The sequence below is a fragment of the Dama dama genome, chromosome 31 (assembly GCF_033118175.1).
Source record: "Dama dama isolate Ldn47 chromosome 31, ASM3311817v1, whole genome shotgun sequence".
NCBI lineage: Eukaryota > Metazoa > Chordata > Mammalia > Artiodactyla > Cervidae > Dama > Dama dama.
Window position 1 is genome coordinate 6447471 of NC_083711.1, and position 19214 is coordinate 6466684.

The 19214-nt window shown below is 58.6% G+C and overlaps 1 protein-coding gene across 1 annotated transcript; it reads right to left on the minus strand.

The window, feature by feature from the left end:
* Positions 1-13382: 13382 nt before the first annotated feature.
* On the minus strand, positions 13383-18000 carry LOC133049945 (uncharacterized protein C8orf90-like). Its single transcript, XM_061134027.1, has 2 exons — positions 17910-18000; positions 13383-13858 (listed from the first exon to the last, which is right to left on the minus strand). Exons 1-2 carry the CDS (start codon positions 17998-18000, stop codon positions 13383-13385), a joined length of 567 nt encoding a protein of 188 aa, XP_060990010.1.
* Between the last annotated feature and the right edge of the window lie 1214 nt (positions 18001-19214).

Genomic DNA, 19214 nt, shown 5'->3' on the forward strand with positions numbered 1-19214 from the left:
GAGTCCAGGCCCTATGAATTCCTTCTTTGCAGATGGTAAAGAATCTGCCTGCAATGCGAGAGACCTGGGTTCGATCCCCGGGTTGGGAAGATCCCCTAGAGGAAAGCATGGCAACCCACTCCAGTATTCTCACCTGGAGAGTCTCCAAGGACAGAGGAGCCTGGTGGGCTGCAGTCTATGGGGTCTCCAAGAGTCAGACACGACTGAGCAACTCAGCGCAGCAGAGCACACCCCGGCTGGGCACAGGGGAAGGGCCGTGCGAAATGGAAAGCACAGTCCTCTCTCTGCTGCGGTGACGGCTGTCGGGGCAGAACAGTGTCTGGTTCCCAGAGTCCCCAGGAACCGTTTCTCAAACGAGTGGACATACCTGGATTCTCAGAATCCTGAGACCACAAGCTCCAGCTCATGAGGGAAAGCTCCAGCTGGCCATGGGGCAGGAGCCACAGGGCCCCTGGGCCAGCTTTGCCCCTGGCAGACACGTCCCAGGGTGCTGCCCTGCCTGCAGGGCCCCCAGCTGTCATAGCAGGTGGGTCAGTGAAAAGGGGGCCTTCTGGGCTGCACCCCCAGCAGTGATGGCAACCAGACCCCCCGGGGGCCCAGCAGATGAAACCCTGCCACAACACCATCCAAGCAGCCTCAGGAGACACTGGGCCAGGCCTGGCATCCCAGAGCCATCCATGGACCCTGGAGAGACCACTTCCGCCCGACACGATGGCTGACGCACCTTCCTAATGGGGCCTCAAGCTGTTTAATGTGACGTCTGCTAAAGAGTGATTGGGCCCTAATTTATTCAACTTGTCAGCTTCCATCTGCCACCCACGACTTCAGGCAAGTGTGCCAGGACTTCTGGAAGCGAGAGCGGAGCCTTCTCCCCGCCCCAGGGCAGGTTCCTGGAGGGAGTCTGGGATGACTGTTCTCCAGGGGACGCAGGGGCCCAGGCAGGAGGCCAGCCTGGGTTCTGGAGGCAGAGGGACACCGCCAGCCGCGCGGGGACCAGGCTCTGGCTGAGGGGCACAAGCAGGGCCTGCCCGGGGTGTGAGGGCAGATCGGCCCTGGCAACGGGCCCAGAGAGCAACCAGGTCACCCCCTCCCCCTTGGCAGGCGGGGAAGCCAAGTCCAGGGACAAGAGGTCATAGTGCATGACCCACTCCACCCAGGAGCCTGGAAGTAACACGGCGTCTGGCCCCGGAGAACCGGATTCAGGTCCTGACACTGAGACGGTAACAGGCAGGAAGGCCAGGGGTCTCCAAACAGAGGAAAGAGGCTGCAAGTGCCAGACATTTTTCTCTCTCTTAAGCGGCAGAAAGAAACAAACCAGCGATATGTTTTTCCTTCTCTATACAAATTTAAAAGGAGGTTTCTCTTAAAATGCTGTGTTGCCATGACACCTGGTCTCACCTAAAGCTAACTACTCTCAAACCTTGAGTTAACCAATACATTTCTTTTTCTTATGGAAATGTTGTCTTAAGCTATGTTAATGTACCCCAGACTCTATCTTCAAGTTGGTTCCGCCAAACAGCCTAACTTACTTACTCAGGTATAGTTCCCCTAATCTATGTAAATGAAACTATTTGTTGGTATTCTGCCCTTTTACAAGATTCAAGTCAATCGTTTTATGGCCAGGGATGATTTATCTGGTGCCATTCTAAACTTTATGACACTCCTTTCCTTTCATTAACAGGCTGTGAGTGACTATATAACATACAGCCTAAGACAAGGAGGGGGGTACTCTTTTGCCCCCTTCTGATGCCTATGTCAGAAGCTTTCTCTATCTCCTTTATACTTTAATAAAACTTTATTACACAAAAGCTCTGAGCAATCCAGCCTCGTCTCTCGCCCCGGATTGAATTCGTCTCTTCCGGAGGACCACTCCCTTGGCCTCACCAGACCCTCCCCCTCACGGCTTCGTGCCCCCTCACTGACACTGCTGTCCCCTGGGAGGGACGTTACTCTCCAGGCCACTCGGCTCCAAGGAGGAATCGTGTCCCCCAGAAGTGACCGACAGCACGCGCGGTCCCCGAGGCTGTGCCAGGCAGTGACGGGAGAGAATCACAGCCCTTGTTTTAGGAGGGCACATAAAGAGCCTGCGTGGTCGGCGCGCCCTGCTGCAGCCACGCGGTCGTTAAGACGGGAGGCCGTATTTCTCTCCATCTCCCCACAGGCCCCCCTCCATATGCAGCACGGCCGGGTCATCCCTCCAAGCCAGCCCGCCCTCCCAGACGGCACCGGCAAGCAGCTCTGCCCGGAGCAGGCCCACCTCCCAGACTGACCAGGCAGCATGGGCAGCGGGCAGCGGCGAGGAGGAGGAGGAAATGGCGGGGCGGAGGCTGTTCCCTCCACGGTACAGTTGCTGGGAGACTTTGACGGGAGCCTGAGAATAAGGGCCCCCTAGCAAAATGGATGCCGGGGCTGAATAAGCACTGTGTGGTCAGCCCTCACCCGCCCCACACGCAGCACTCAAACTGCAGTCTCATGTTCATCCAGTCTGACCTCGTTCCTTACCAACTGAGCTATCAGGGAAGCCCCTTACCTTGTTCACACTTCAGCAAAGCCCAGGGTGTGAGGTGTCACTGCCCGCACTTCACGGATGTGGCAAGTGAGGCTCAGACAGGACAAGAGCAGGCTCAGATCACCCAGCTTGTGCATTCACACTTAGACTATCTACAGTCTGATTCTCATCCATGCTATGAGTAAGGGGCTGGCCAAGTTCAGTGGAGATGTCACCTTGGATGCACAAGACTCAGGGTCTCAGAGGCTATAACTTAGGAGCTGAGCAACCCTCAGAAGTGAGCCCTGGAGACAGGAGGCTGGACATTTGTCTGCCCACTCCTGGCCCACAGATGGGGCCCCTCTCAGGGGCAATGACCCCTCCATCCTCCAGGCTGCCTGTCTGCAGGCTGGGTGTCCCAGGGACTCCCAGGGACAAGCATGAGCAAGCTGGTAGAGTGCTGGGCAAGAAAGTCCCCTCCAAGGGGTCCCATGGAGCCTGCCTCTGACCAACAATGCATGCTCCAGCCGAGGGGGTCCCCCCTCTGCTTCTCTGCACACAGACACTGCCCTTGCAGGCCACTGAGCCAGGGCATCCACCCACCTTCCCCCACTAGTCCTGCCCTGGGCCTCCAGCCTCAGAGTAACTGTGCTCAAAGAGTCCTTGGCGGGTGCAGGATACTCTGCCTGCCCTAGTGGTCATCTGACCAGAAGTTGGTTGCCCAGCATCTCTATACCTGCGACAGCCCCATAAGCGGTCTGCATGCCCAGTCCTGCCCTTTGCTGCCCCGGGCATCTTGTCCGCCTCTGAAGCAGCCGGCTCACGGCCAGCAGCAAGTTCCGGCTTCTGGTGGTGCTGTCCGTGGTGCTGACTCGTCTAACCCTGATTTCCTTCTGAGGCTATCCAGTGGCCGATGTCCACCCTGCCCGGACCCACCAGTGAGAGGTGGCGGCCTCCACAATTGCTCCCTGGTGTTCTGGAAGAAGGCTTGGCAGCAGCCACCCTCAAAAGCACTGGAACCTGACCCTCTTTACAGGGTCAAAGAGACGACTCAGAACACAAGACAGCCGACCAGGTGGGGCTTTCATCTCCCTCTCCAGGGGCTTTTGCTGCAGAGTGCTGCCTGCTGCCAGCCTGTGTGTCTGACAGATCGATACCCCTTTGAGACTGTATCGGAGCCTCGCAGCTTGATCTTAGAAAGCCTTGCTCTTCTGCAAAAGGACGGAGCAGTCCCATTCCTTTTCAAAGCCCCTAAGGGAGGCTATGATCACAGCTCTTAGAAGGGGGCATGCAAACACCAGGCCTGGCCCTGGTGGCTGGGACCACATCACACTTGGGGATGGGACCCCAGAAGCCTCACCAACAGAACTAGTTAAATCCAGGACACTTTTATATATTAAGTGCCTGGAACCTGTCATAAAGTCACAACAAATGTAGAGATTCCCAGATCTGCAGATAGGGAGATAGGCTCAGAGAGACTAAGTAACTTACCAAAAGCCACACAGAAACGATTGGAGGACCCAGGGCTGACCCAGGCAGCCAGGCTCTTGGTCGGGGTTTCTGTCACACCAGTGATAGATCAGATCTGGGACCTGGTCCCCCAGCATTGCCCTAGAACCCCTCTGACAAAGCCAGCACCAAAAGGACCTTTGTCTTCCTCAAAGAAGAGCTTCCTAGCTCAAGCCTAGAGTGTCTTTGGATACAGTGGGCCAACTCCAAGCTAAGAGACACCCTCGCCCACTTTCAAGTGCCAGAGCATCAACCCCAGCCCCTCCAAGCAGCAACTTCCATACCTTCAAGGGGGCCTTGTGGACACAGTCCCAGCTGGGCTGGTTCTCCGCTCAGGAGCCTCAGGAGAGCCCTTTAAGCCCTCACAGCCTCAGTGTCCTCATCAATAAAATGGGCCTAAAATCACAGAGCTCAGAGAGTTGGGGGGAGCGGGAGGAGGGGGGCTTCAGGAACTTGGAAGACCTTTGTGTTGTTTGTGTACAATGACCACAGACACACTCAGACAAAAGCATACGCAGGGATGCATGTGCACACACGCATACACGAGCACGCACACGGGCCCACATCTGCACACCCACACACAGGCACATGCGTGTTCGGCCTGTGCCCATGCGTGTTCTCATGCCCCGGTATTCGCAGGTGTGGCCTCAGGCAGGATTAACAGACATCAGACGCCGTACTCTGGTTATAAGAAAATACCGATCAAATATTCCAGTTAATAAGCTGAATTCAGACCCAATAAAAATGAAAACACAGAAGCAACGTTCAGCACGTGAGACATGCAGAAAGCCCTCAGGGCCTCCTCTGGGTCCCGGAGCCCACAGCTGCGGCCCACCCCTCACCTCGCAGGTACACCGCCCAGCCTGACCTCCCAGTAACGAACCCAAAACAGACCGGTCCTGGCGGGCAAGCTCTGGGCTGGGCCTGGGTGTCGGCGAGCAGGGGTCTCCCTCCTCTGCTCCCTCCCCAAGCAAGAAGTGGCAGTTTTTAGCAAGTGTCAACTTATTCCCAGCTGTTGTTGCCAAAAAGGGAAAAAAAAGAAAAAACTCTCCTTGGTTTCAAGGAAACTCACAACAACTTTAGAAGACCGCGTGAACATGATGGATGCGTTCATTCCCCTGAATATGCATCAAGGCCAGAGGCCCACGTTTGTCACACGCGGTTTAGAACCACTGGAAGTGGGCCGGGCGGGCCGGGGCCCTCGTCCGGGCCTGGCATTGTTCCCCCGGAGCCAACGCCAGGGTTCATGAAAGGCAGCATCTTTTCTTCCTCTTTATTCCCAGGAATAATGGCTCTTGACATAAACGACTCCCGCTAGCAATTAGCGGTGATTAATGTAGAACTCGCTGCAGAAGTGGAGGAAGTTCACTGGAGGGGGTGGGCAAAGATGGCATATTCATGGATTTGTGACAAACGCGTGTGGAACGGAAGGAGGGTGTTCCTGGGGGCTTTCTCTAGCGCTCTCGGGCCTGGGAACCAGATGAGGCCAGTGTGGCCAGGGACTGATGACCGGGCTGGGGTCAGAGGACACACGCCCCTTCCCGGGAAGCTGGCCCATCACAGACCCAGGTGCCTCGGGCTCCAGGCGGGAGGCTTCAATGGCCAGGGGAGACCAGCCGTCCTGCGGCCGGAGCCCGGCTAAGCTCAGACGCACGTCCACCCTTTCCTACAGTTACAAGCTGACCCCACAATGTGCACCCATCCCTCTGTCCCACAGAAGAGGAGACCAGGGACCAGAGAGGCCAGCGAGCTTTGCCTTGGCTCAGGGCCATCAGCGGAAGCATGGACACTGAACCAGGAACCTGCTGGTCGCTCTGCCCACCATGGTGGCAGACCTGAGTTTCTCCAGCTGGGAGAGTGGGGGACGATGAGACTGCCTGGTCTGGGGCTGGGACGCTCTGGGGCGGGCCCTGCCCTCTCTCCTTGGGCCACAGGAGCCAGCAGAATGACATGAGCCTGAACACCCTGCAAACTTCCAGCCCCACTACCCTCATTAACAACACCCCCCCCCCCCCGGCCCCTGCCTGTACCCAGGATCCCCATTAACTCCGTCACAGTGGGGGAGAAGGGACGCTGGCGGTCAGCTCCTCTTCTTAATTTAATTTCAGGGCTCGTTAGCATTCAGTAATTAAAGGCCATGAGAACACTCAACACCCCGGCAACAGCCCAGCACTGGGGCCTCAAACGGCCCTCAGCAGCTCCTGCTGGAGACAGTCCCTGCCCCACGGAGAAAAACCAGGCTCAGGCCAAGTGACAGAGTGCCAGTTTCACAGATGAGAAGCCTGAGGGCCTACCAAGCCAAGGGACTCCAAGTGCACCCTTCCTCAGCCATTCAAACATCTCAGCCAGCACCAGGCAGGTCCTCCTTCAGCACTGAGCCTGGGTCCCCAACACACCCATCTGTCCAAGGCCTCCACTGAGCTGAGCCTGCCACCGCCACTGGGGTCCGCCAGGCTCCTCAGGTGGCCTCCTCTCCAGCCTCCCCACCCCGGGGGATAGAAGTCCAGCTTTCCCGCTGCCCCTGCCCAAACCTTGGGCTTCCCTGACATCTCTCCTTCTCTAACCAGAAGTTGCACTGGAGCCGCACCCCCTCCCAGGTTCCTCTTGCATTTCCAGCACGGCTCATCTGGATTATTGCAATTGCCTCTAGCTCTCCTGGGCTTCCCTGGTGCCTCAGATGATAAAGAATCCACCTGCAATGCTGGAGACCTGGGTTCAGTCCCTGAGTCAGGAAGATCCCCTGGAGGAGGGCATGGCAACCCACTCCAGTATTCTTGTCTGGAGAATCCCATGGACAGAGGAGCCTGGCGGGCTCCAATCCATGGGATTGCAAAGAGTCAGACACGACTGGGCAACTGACACTTTCAATTTTTAGTGCCTCTGTGGAACCCGCGCCCAAATCTATTTTCAACCCATAACAGCAAACTGATCCTTCTAGACCAGTGCTTCTCAACCTTCCTTTCATTTTCTGCCCCTCAGCACCTAAGGAGTCTTTTTAGACATGTCTTCCTAGTTTGCCCCCCTCGAAATTTTAAGACCACAGATGAACTGTGCATCTCTGTGCGTGTACTTTATGTGTAGCTGTGCTTCAAACACAAGTAAGATTTCTTCACTGAAATCTTAAGAACCAGACTTAAGAACCCCCCAAGAACCAGATTTTCCCCTTGGGGGTGAAATCAGCACCACTCCTATGAATGCAGGCTTTAAAGAATTATGAGACACTGCCATTGCTCTGCTCCAAGCCCACCAAGGAACAAGCCAAATTTCTGTTAGTTCGGTCCTGACCCCACACAAGAAACGGGCGTCCTTCACCTCCTGGGCTCCCCTCTTCACAGTCTGCCCCCCATCCCTTCCCTGGGGTCTCTGATCAAACCCCTCTCTGGTGGCCTCCCTCCCCTACCTGCCTGACACCCCTCGAGCCTCTCTGCAGCCCTGGATGGGAGCACTCCCGGGGGCCTGCGACCCCCACGCCCAGGGCACATCGCAGAGCAGAGAGGCCGTCTGAAAAGGAGCAACAGCTCAGCGACTCCATGGAAAGCAGCAGAAGGCGCCTGGGGCCGGGACAGGAGGGCCCTGCAGGACAGAGGACGGGGAGGGCGGTCCACACCCTTCTCCTGCCACGGGTCCCACAGAACCTGCCTCCACGAGGCCTGCTTACAGCTCCCTCCTCTCGTTCTACAGGGTCTGAGGCCGGGGACCTGGGCAGTCACACTCCAGGGCCGGTTTAATGCTCTGCTGTTGTCATCCTGCTATTTTCCTGATTTTGAACAAGGGCCCCTGGCCTCATCTGGCTCTGGGCCTGCACAGTCTCGCCTGCAGAGGCTGTATCAAGCGGGAGGCGCTAGACCGAGCCACGGGAGGAAACAGCCTCCGAATCTTAGGAGCTGGGGCAACGATGGGCGATTCTCACTCTCGCTGCAGGTGCCTCCAGGACGCAGGACGGCGGAGGAGGCACTGTCCCCGGGGCCACGGGTCACGGGGCAGAGGAAGGAAAGCCTCCTGAGGGTCTTGTCCCAGCAGGAAGGCCTCTGGCCCAGAAGAGACGCATGTCACCGTGACCAGGACTTGCTGGCCAGCACTAGTCGCAGGCCCCACCTAAACACAGGGGGCCTAGAGAGCAGGCCCCACGCAGGGAAATTCCAGAAGCAGGAGCAGGAGACACTGGGTGAAGTGCACACACCAGGGACTGCAGGGAGCCGCTCCGCCAGCCCACAGGCCCAAGCCCAGCCTTGACCTGGGCTGGGAGCTCTTCATCAGGCTGGCTCCTGCCAGCCTCCACCGGCCCCCTCATTGTCATTCCAGGCTGCGCACAGGCCGCATCTAAGGGGGAGGGACGCAAAGTGGTCCTTGCAGCAACTCAATTAATCCTCCATCGGAAATTCTAACATGATCAATTTGGGGAGCCGGCTGACATCGCAACACAGTGATTAGGAACACGTTTCAACTCCCGGCTTCCTTTGAAGATTGTAATTGCAATTAATTAAACATTCTCACTGTTCCTCAGAGTCTGTTCCCGAGGAAACTGGAGCAGAGGCAGGGGGTGGAGGGGCCCTGACCCCTGTTCCTAGCAGTGCAGGGATCAAACGGGAGCCGTCTCCTTGGAATATGGAAGGACATGGAGTCTCCAGTCTCCCTGGGAATGCTGTGCTGGCTGGAAGGCAGAGGGAACCTGCCTCAGGTTCCGAGCTGACACCCCGACTCCTGTCCTCCCCCGGGGACCCCCAGGATGCCCAGCTTCCCTGCTCAGCAAGCTGACAGCCCCAGGTCACATTCATAACATTCAGAGCAGCCCCCACAAGCAGGTTCTAGGGGCAGAGGTCCCACGTGACCTCTGACGGGTCACACCCTGCCCCACGTGCTGCTGTACCCGCAGTGGTGTGGGTGTGAGTGACCTGGCGAGGCTGCTGGTGCCCCGAGTGAGGGATGTGGAGCGGAGGCATGTGCTGGGCTCCAGGGTAGAGAAGGACAGAGGAGATCACCCCTGGGTTAAGACAATGGGAGAAGGCTAGCTGCCAGAGAGTGGACAGTCCCAGCGGGAACAGCTGGCCCTCTGCAGGCTCTCACTGCATGCCAGGCCGACCCAGGGGCCTGAACAATAAGCTCTCCCACCCCCCCTCCAGTGTCCCACCCAGAGGCACCGTGACGTGCTCCCACCTACCACTGAGGACCTGAAGCCCTAGATACGTGCTGACCGAGGGCTACAGGGCCGGTGCACAGAGGACCCAGCTTTCTGGCAGAGGTATGTTGTCTCCCGGAGCCTGGGAGGCAGCCACTGCCCACCCCAGCGAGTACCAGGGCCCAATGTCACAGCAGTCAGCCCCGACACAACACCCACAGTATTCAGTGCAGACCACCAGACTTGCCTCTGAGAATACAGCGGAGTCTTCCGGCAAGTCAGAGGGGGTGAAACGGTCTGCAGCATTCAAAAAAAGGTGTTTCTCTCCAATTTCCAAAAATAATTGGAAGCATCATTTTTAAGATTTTATCCCCTTAGCCTAAGACTCGAAAGCCAGTCCAGGATAAAACAGCGGGGCCAGAAGTTAGAGGCGCCCTACCTGGGAGATCATGCCCGAGGAAAGCTAGGGCAGAGAGGCACAGGTGGGCTTTGAGCTCCCTAGCAGCCAGAGCAAAAAGGCCAGGCCAGGGCTTCATGGCTCTGTCTGTGAGGAGGGCAGCAGGAGACCCTGCATCCCAGGAGGGGCTGCCCAGACACTCATCCAAGGGGCAATGAGCCGAGGTCCTGAGGTCTCCCAACACTCCCCGCCCCCACAGGTTTCTTGATGCAGGAAGTCTTCCACCCCAGAATGCCCCACCCCCGCACTGAGTGGGTGGTCAGGAGACAACTTAGATGATCAACCTTGCTTCACATGAAAGAGTAGAGGTTCCGCTGTGGCCATTTCTGACCCAAGCTTCTCTCCAGGAACAGCGTACTTAATTGGAAGAGAAAATGCATGATTTAGCAAAAAAAAGTCAACCCAGGGGCCACACCCCAGGGCTCACACCTCCTGGCTGTGATGGACATGGGAGTCACCTCCCCAACATCCCTTCCAGTCCCCTCAAGCTGATCCAGGATACCGTTCCTGGCCTTATTCTTAGAATCCAGTCAGGGTAACCCCACCCACTGGTCATAGGGATTGGTTCAGGAAATACATGCCTAGGTCAGTGAGTACAGGATACTGTCTGATTTAGGACTAGACACGTGACCCTACTGGACCAATGGGCCATTCAGGGAGGCTTCTTGGGGCTTGAGATGGATCCATTCTTCCATGAGAACTCTGGGAAGTCAGTGACCAGGGAGAATGAGAAGTCAGGAGGCGCATCAGGCATGCTGTCATCATTAAGGAAGCTAGTCGGAGGGATAGACCCAATCTTGAGCTCCTGGATCAAACCTTACTTGAAGCTCAGCTTATTTCTGGATCTTCCAGTTACATGAACCATTCTTTTTAACTTTCTCCCATTTAAGCCTGTTGTAGCCAGGCCTTTCGTGGCTATAATGTGGAGTTCTAATAACATGCTGGCTTATGCTCTTGGGCACGTCCCTTCCCCTCTCTAGGCCCCAGGGCCCTCTTCCACCCACTGACCTCATGGAACTACAAGGCGGATGAAAAGATGCAGTAAGCATGAAAGGGTTTTGGGATCCTAGAGTCTTGTGGGAAAAGAGTCTTCCCCATAAATGGAAGGCTATTTATCAGACAATGAGAGTCTCTTCTTGCTCATTGTGCTCTGGCCTTGCACCTGCTGCTTCCAGTCCTGTGACCTTTGAAGCTTTATTTTTAATTGCTCAGCCTTTGCACAGTCTGTCCCCTCTGCCTGGAGCCCCCTCCCCAAAAGTTCAAGTGACGGGTCCTCCTCACTCTTCCAACCTCAGATGTCACCTCCTCCAAGAGGTCCTCATGACCACTTTGTTTGAAATAGGACCTGTCCTTACTCACTTTCTTCATAGTACTTACTGCTGTTTTTATTTTTCTAGTCATGTTTGTTTCTTTAGTAGGTTACTTATTTGGTTACTTATCTTTCTCCCCTTGGTCAGTACTTCTCAGACTAGAGGTGGTAAAGGGCCACGTTTTTATTTCCAACATGTCATAGACAGATACTTCCATGTGTGCATGTTAAGTCGCTCAGTGGTGTCCGACTCTTTGCGACCCCATGGACTGTAGCCCACCATGCTCCTCTGTCGATGGGATTCTCCAGGCAAGAATACTAGAGTGGGTTGCCATGTTCTCCTCCAGGGGATCTTCTGGACCCAGGAATCAAACCCGCATCTTTTATGTCTCCTGCATTGGCAGGCAGTTTCTTTACCACTAGCGCCACCTGGGAAGCCCCAATACCTCTATGCTGCTGCTGCTAAGTCACTTCAGACATGTCCGACCCTGTGCGACGCCATAGATGGCAGCCTACCAGGCTCCTCCGTCCCTGGAATTCCCCAGGCAAGAACACTGGAGTGGGTTGCCATTTCCTTCCCCAATGCATGAAAGTGAAAAGTGAAAGGGAAGTTGCTCAGTCATGTCCAACTCTTTGTGACCCCATGAACTGCAGCCCACCAGGCTCCTCCGTCCATGGGATTTTCCAGGCAAGAGTACTGGAGTGGGTTGCCATTGCCATAAACTACATTAAAAATACATTTCTAGAAAAATTTCTATTTAAGGAATATACTAAATATAAACTCCAAATTCTTATCACACTTTACAGTTATAAAGCTACTCTGGCACCTTATAAAAGTTTATAAACAGTTCCTCCCCATGTATGCTGTTTTTGGGTGAATTGCAGGCTCGGTCCCCACAGCACAAGGGAGGCAGAGTTTAAACACTGGCTTCCCCGTCCTGGAGGTGGGCTGGCGGTGCGGCAGTCCCCATGCGGTCTCCCGGGGTTCCCAGAGGGGCTTCCATACACCTGCAGGCCTACCTAGCTGCATAGCCGCCCCCCACTGGCTTCCTTCCCTTCTCTCTCTCACCTCCTATGTTTCCAAGGGTCACCTCCCGCATCAGTCACCTGCACTCAAATCCACGTTTAGGGCCTGCCTCTGGGGAAACCCGAACAATTAGTATTCAACACAGGGATATTGATAGAATCCCTTAACAGAGTCATTTCTGTTACCCTGTCAGGATTCACACGCATGAGGATTGCAGTGTAACCACCACACATGTCTATAAAATTGGAGAGATGGGACCACAAGTGGAAAGGAACCTGGAGCAGGGTCAGGGGTCTTGTGGGGTCCCCACCAGAGAAGGGGGAAGCTAAGGACCCCTCTTGCAGAGGCTGAGCCCCTGTCCTCCAGAGCTGAGCATTTCTTGTCACTGGTTCTCCTGCACACCAAGCAAGACTTTGGAAAAACCATCTCTGCCCACCACCAGGAAGCTATAAATAACTCCCGGATTAGAAGAAAGGGATAAAAAAAAAAAGCTCCGATTCCATCTGTACTTGAGTAAGAATGCGCCCTCCAGCCCCCTGCCTCCTGCACGCCTCGGATCCAAGCCCCCAACAAGAGGAAAGCTGAGCCTTGGCCGGCAGGTGGGAGAAGAAGGTCACCCGGGCCCTGCGTCCAGCGGCTCTGCCCGGCGCCAGGAGTCCACGATAGACTGGCCTCTGCCAGGGCTTCTCACCTACAGAGCGAGACACCCAGGATGGAGGCCAGGTCACCAACGGCCTCAGCCGATCTCTCAGCCCCATAAGAGGGGTGGGGGTGGGAGTGGGGGGCAGGAGGACCCCCTTCTCTGCAGAGCCAGCACAGAGGGCTGGCAGGAAAGCAGCGGCCTGGGGACTGGGCTCCCCGTGTGATGCTTGTGTCCTGGCGCCTGTTTCCCCATCACATCCTCCCCGCCCCCTCCTGCCCTGTGCTCCTTTCCTCCCATCTCTCCATCCGCGCCCCTCACCCGACCCTGATGCCCCTCTGTCCTGGAAGACAGGACCCCTGCTGAACTTGCAGTCACAAGGGAACCAAATCGCAGGTGCTCCCGGGAGCGCTGGGACCCAGGGTCCTCACCTGCAGCATGGGGGCGCTAATGCCCACCAAGAGGCTGTGACCAGGGTCCCAGAGGGCCACCCACCCACCCCTCACTATCCCAGGTCCTCTCCCCGCCACGAGGGCCACCCCCCCCCCCCCCACTATCCCAAGTCCTCTCCCCGCCACGAGGGCCACCCACCTCCCCACTATCCCAGGTCCTCTCCCCCTCACAGCTGCTCCCAGCCTAGCCAGCCCATCAAGGCTGCCACTCTGACTTCCCGCCTTGATTCATTAGCCACTTGGGACAAAGTGGACATCCCACAACACCGCGGACCCGGCCCGTCTCTACTGGCACCAGACGCCCGCCCAGGTGTGTCTGGCAAAGAGCCTCGGGGCGGGAGAAACAGAGGCACTGCACGCTTTATTGACAATCTCGGGACTGCGCTAGCCCAGCCGGGGGGCACCCCCGCTGGGGGAAGCGGCCTCGGGCCCAGGGAAGGCGCTGCCCGCTGCGCCGGGCGCGGGCGCCAGCAGCACCAGGCCGGGCCGGGGGCCGGCGCCCGCGTGCGCGTAGCTCAGCGCCAGCTGCTCCAGGCGCCGCTTGCGCAGCGCCGCCTGCGCCGCTCTGTGCAGGGGCCGCAGCAGCGCGGGGGGCGGCGCGCCCGGGCCCCGCAGCAGGAAGTCGAAGCCCGTGCGGTCGTGCGGGTCGTAGAAGAGCGGCCCGCGAGCAGGGTCGGGCCCCGGCGGCCAGGCGAACGGGAAGGGCAGCGTGAAGTCCTCCGTGAGCACGCGGATGGCGAAGTCGTTCTCCTTGCCCAGCGCGCGGTAGGCGCGCCCGATGCCGCGGAAATGCGCCTCCCACAGCTGCGCGTCCCCGCCGTAGATGTCCGGGAACGGGGGCTCCTGGGGCGCGGCGGGGCCTGCGGGCAGGGATCGCGGAGCGGCCAGAGATAAGCGACTCCCGCAGCCACCCGCGCTGAGCCAGAGAGGCCAAGGGGGCCACGTGGAGACAGCGAGGGGAGGGGTACCGGAGAGGGAGACTAATTTCCAGGGACAGCGCTAAGGAGCTGTGAGCGGCAGAAAGGCCCGGAGGGGTGTGTTAGAATATAGCCACTACATACTATTTGGGCGGAAAGTTTCAGAAGGGGAGGAGTCTGGATAGCTTTGTGGGGACCTCGCAGAGCCTGCTGTGGACCTGGGGTCATCCCCAGAGAGCAGGGGTGACCTGATGACTCTCAGTGGAAAGTCGATCCTGGGCCTGGGCAGAGGATGGACTGCGGGGGAGGGAGACAGAGCCAGGTGAGGGTGAATTCGAAGGAGGACTCAGCAGGGCCAGCATGGAGGGGCCAGAGCCGGCCTTGTGTCAACAGATGGGGGGAGGGGGGAGCCCTGCCTGGGCACGGGGATCTGGGACCCAGGGGGCTGACCAGCTTGACCAGCTTCACCAGGGAGAAGGATCCGGTTGGAAGCTGGGCTGGTGCTGTGTCCGTGGGACACCCCCTTCCCCCTCACTCCAGGAGCACATTCCAGGAGAAATGGGGACATGGCTGATCGCTGACTCACACATGGATTCCCAGGAGGCGGGGGTCTGGTGAAATCCAGGGGTCCGCTCTCAGATATCATGTGTGTATGGACGCAGCACTGTGCCCCTGGGTGGGGGCCTCTGCACCCGTGAGGCCCATCCATCCATGGTCCCAGGCAGCAGCCCAAGCCGCCACTCCAAGCCCACACCTTCTATGAGCTGCTAGGAGAGACCCTTCCCCCTTGCCCCCTTCCTTCCTTCCGCAAAGTGCTTAGCTCTGGGGATACTGAACTCAACGATGCAACCATGGGCCCTCCCTGGGTATAGATAAGCCTCTGGGGACACAGGACCACCTGGGCAGCTCCTTGGAGACAAGGCAGGGCTCAGGGGGAGGGCCTGGGAGGAGGGGATGGATGAGCCCATACAAGGCTCTGAGCGTGAGTTCTTAGGTCCTCCCCCCACACCCCTGTGAGGGGCAACAGCACTCAGCCTGTTTTCCTGGTGAGAATGCAGACCCAGAGAGGCCCGCCCTGAACTGATGGCCGCAGGCGCGCCCCCGTGCCCACCCTCCTGCTAGGGGCCCCTGGACGATGACTCTCCTCCCCTGCTAAGTACCCTGGGGCATCTGCTGTGTGCCAGGCTCTGCCACAGCTGTGTACCGCACACACTCGGCTTCTCCCAGGCCAGGGACAGGAGCCAGCAGACCTGGGTCAGAGGTGCTTCCTTCACCTGGGAGAGCGTGGTCTGGGTTCTGGATTCCCTGAGCCTCAGTTTCCCCATCTGAAAAATGGAAACAGTTGAGCCTGTTCTGCCATCCTTGTGGATAAGGAGGTCATGAACCTTTGTGAACCTCTTTGTCAGGTCCTCCTGCGACCCGCTTTGTCAGTGGGAAGTGCCTTCCTAGCTCAGCACCAAAGCGGTTGCTTCCAGAATCACAGACCCTGGTGGACTGGCTCTGAGCAGGGTGTGAGGCCAGAGGGGCTGGCTCGGGGCCCACTGCACTCAGCACCTTGGACAGGTCCGAGGCAGCCTTGCAGGAGCCTCAGATTTGGATGGCAGAATGGCTGTGCCCCAACCCGGGGCAGCCTGTCCTGTCCACCAGGACATCTCCTCCCTGAAGGCCTCCAGGGTGAGTGGCCGGAGGCACAGCACTGCACTGGTGTCCACAGCACTGGCCCGGCCTCACACTTAGTACCAGCAGGCGGTGGGCTGTGCAGAGGCGCTTTGGGGTGTTGCTGTGGGCCAGGGGTGAGAGTTGTGGAGAAGAGGGGAGGGCCCCCGGGGGGCAGGAGAGGACTGACCACCCCTGACTGGCAGTTAGCCAGGTGGGTCTGGTGGTTGCAGAGCAGACAGGTGAGGGGTAGGGGCCGCCACGCAGACCACAAGGCGGCCAGGGCAGCAATCCAGGGCAGAGGGCCTGGGGGCTCAGTGGAGAGAAGTGCTGCTTCTACATGTGTCTTGAAGATGGAGCCCACAGGCTCTGCCGATGGAGGGGCTGGTGGGGGAAGGGGAGGGGAGCAAAGGGAAGACTCACAGTTTCTGGCCTGAGCCACTGGAGGAAAGGAAGCCCCAATATACTGAGAGGAGCAACTTGGGGCTAGGGGCTCAAGAGTCTAATTCTGGACCGGTGATGCCTTCAGACAGGCCGGGGAAGAGGTGCAGAGGAGAGTTAGCTAGAGTCTTGGCTTGAGGTGGGGGGCTCCAGGCTGAAGACAGACAGACTCCTGGGAGATGGTGGCATTTAAAGCCACAAGGGATCCCCCGGTGGTCCAGTAGTTAGGACCCATGCTCTCACTGCCGCAGAACTGGACGTGATCGTGAGACAGAGAGGGAAGAAGCCTGAGCAGCCGGCCTGGGCCCCCAGCTTCCCCAGGTCAGGGAGAGAAGGTGGAGCAGCAGTGATGGGAGAGGAGAAGGGCAGGCTGGGCTCTGGGAGTCAGCGGGGAGGGGCCCTGGGCCCTGAGCTGCCCCTTCAAATACACCGCGTGTGTCTCTCAGTCATGTCCGGCTCTGTGCCACCCCATGGACCCTAGCCCGCCAGGTTCCTCCGTCCATGGGATTCTTCAGGCAAGAATACTGGAGTGGGTTGCCATGCCCTCCTCCAGGGGATCTTCACAATCCAGCGATCAAACCCGCGTCTCCTGTGTCTCCTGCATTGGCAGGCGGGTTCTTTACCACTAGCACCACCTGGGAAGCCCCTGAGCTGCTGATGGGTCATGTCAAAGGGCACCTGAGAACTGACCTCAGGTTCAGCAGCATGGAGGTCACCCCTGACCCTGACCAGAGCTGCTGTGGCCAAGTCCAGGAATGAGGGGCTGGGTCCACTGCGTTCCAGAGCAAACGGGAGGGAAAGACTGGGAGGCAGCACGTACGTATAAATAACCTTTTCCAGGAGTTTTGCTAAAAATGGGGAGCAGAGAAATAGGGCAGTAGCTACAAGGGAAGTGGGGTCAGGAGACAGGATGTGTAGCTGCACGCTTTTATGTCGATGAGAAAGATCTCGTAAAGAGAAAATGTCAGAATGCGGGAGAGGAGGGTGGAGAGGTGCTGGAGTGACGGCCGGGTGCCCTCGAGGAGTAGGCAGAGAGCTGGGGCGGGGGGGGGTGCCATCAGATGGGAGAGGGCACAAGGCAGGAGGGTGTGGTGAGGGTGTGATGATCACTGCAGAGCTGGATGGGGGCGTGAGGGGGTGGGACCGGGGGGAGGAGACAGGGAACAGGCTGCAAACAGTGGGCTATGGTTCTGCCCACGGGGTGCTGGAGTCCTGGTCCCCAGATTGGGGTCAGCGCCGGGCTGCAGTTTGGCTGCTGGCGAGACACGACCACCGCAGGGGTGGCTGGGGGACACGTTTCCGAGAGGTGTCTGGGGGACTGAGGGGCAGGAGAAGGAGAGATCGCCCATGTCATGGCAGCACAGGTGGAGACAGGGTCAGTGTCCAGGTCCCAAAATCCACGGGGCGGGGAGGGTAAGAGCCCGCCCAGTACGCGCAGTGGGTGTGCACCTCCTTTTGTTGTTGTTGCTGACCACGTGGCACGTGGGGTCTAGTTCCCTGACCAGGGATAGAACCCACACCCCCTGCATTGGGAGTGCGGACTCTTAATCACTGGTCCACCAGGGAAGTCCAAGAGTCTACTTCTGAGGAGCTGGGACTAGCCCTGGGCTTATACAGAGGTGGGGGGAGGGGGCCGGAGAAGGAACTGGAAGGGCTTTGAGGAGTAAGGAGGACCCTGGCCCACTTCCCGGCTCAGGGTCCATGGGCTGCAGGACCCCGGGGAGGGCTACAGGACAACAGGAAGGAGAACTGTCGGGGGATGGGGTGCTCGCCCCCACCCTGCCCTGCCCTGCTGTGTGACCCTGGGGAAACCCCCCCCCCAGGAAGAGGTGGGGGCGCTGCCTTCTCTCCCACGTCCTCAGAGCCCAGCTGCCATGAGCACCCCCTTCTCCTCCACCCCGAACCCCTCCGCGTGTCTCACCTGGAGTGGCTACAGGACACGGGGGCAGACCTGCCGGGCTGGGGTCCCCGGAACAGGGGGAAGCCATGTCAGCAGCCTGGGGTCAGGCTTGTTTACCCAGCTGCCCAGGAGACTGGGGGAGGGGCCTTCTGGGGAGGCGAGAACCTTGAATTTAAAGGGACCCCACCCAGAAGTGCCCTGGGGCTGGGGGGGGGGGGAGGGTCAGCAGGCACGGGGGCCTCTCCCCTGACCCCCCATGGCTCACCTGGCCCTTCTCAGGAACCGTGGGGACCCCACCCTGGTGCTCGGAGACCTCTGTCCTCAGCCCAGTGACCCTCCCAGGTTAATCCCTCCCTGCTGGCTCTGAACCTTGGAGCCCGGCAAGGGGCTGGACAGCCTCCAGCTCTCCTCTGGAAGCCCTGGGGAGCATGTTTTAGCTTCACCAACAAAACGACGGGGGCAGCACAGGATACAGAGAATCCCCCTGTGCTCCTCAAGCTGGCGAAAGAGGAGCGCACGGCTCCCTCCTGTTCACCCCCATGTGAGCCCACAGCACAGCTCCTGACCCACGATGGCCAGGTGCTCTGGGCACAAGCATGTGGGGACCGCCTCCTCCATCAGGGAGACCCGGTCCCGAGTGCCGGGGGCGATCCTGAGAAGCGGCGACTCAGAGCCCAGGTGGCTAGTGGTAAAGAGGTAAAGAGTGGTAAAGAGTCCTCCTCCCAATGCAGGGGACTCAAGAGACGCGGGCTGGATCCCTGGGTTGGGAAGATCCCCTGGAGCAGGAACTGGCAACCCGCTCCAGTATTCTTGCCTGGGAAATCCCATGGAAAGAGGAGCCTGGCGTGCTACAGTCCATGAGGTTACAAAGAGTCGGACACAGCTGAGCACACACACATCGCCCTGCCTGGCACGCACCGCATCCCACCCACCAGTGCGTCCGGAGCCCCTGGCCAGGAAGGCGTGGAGTGGGATGTGGGGGAGGCCAGGAAGGCTGAGGGCCTGGCCCTCGTGGGACTGGTGGGCGGGAGCACGGCCAGCCCTTGGGCCTCAAAGGCAGCCGAGGGATGCCTGTGTCTCACGGACCGGCCCGCTTCCCAAGGCCCTGTGCTGCAGCCACACAGGCCACCAGACGCCAGCTCTCAGGGCAGACGTCGTACCAGCTCAGCCCAGCCCGGCGACCCTGGGCGGCCGCTTGCTATCCGCATGGTGGGGACAACACAGGAGAAAAACCTGACATGACATTCTACAAATGGCCACTGAACACCGTGGAAAAGACAGGTCTGTTAGTAGCCGCTCAAG

Coding starts and splice junctions, on each gene's coding strand:
- LOC133049945 (XM_061134027.1), bottom strand. CDS start 18,000: ATGGCTTCCCCCTGTTCCGGGGACCCCAGCCCGGCAGGTCTGCCCCCG. Junction 13,859..17,909: donor GACACGCGGAGGGGTTCGGG/GTGGAGGAGAAG, acceptor CCCTGCCCGCAG/GCCCCGCCGCGCCCCAGGAG.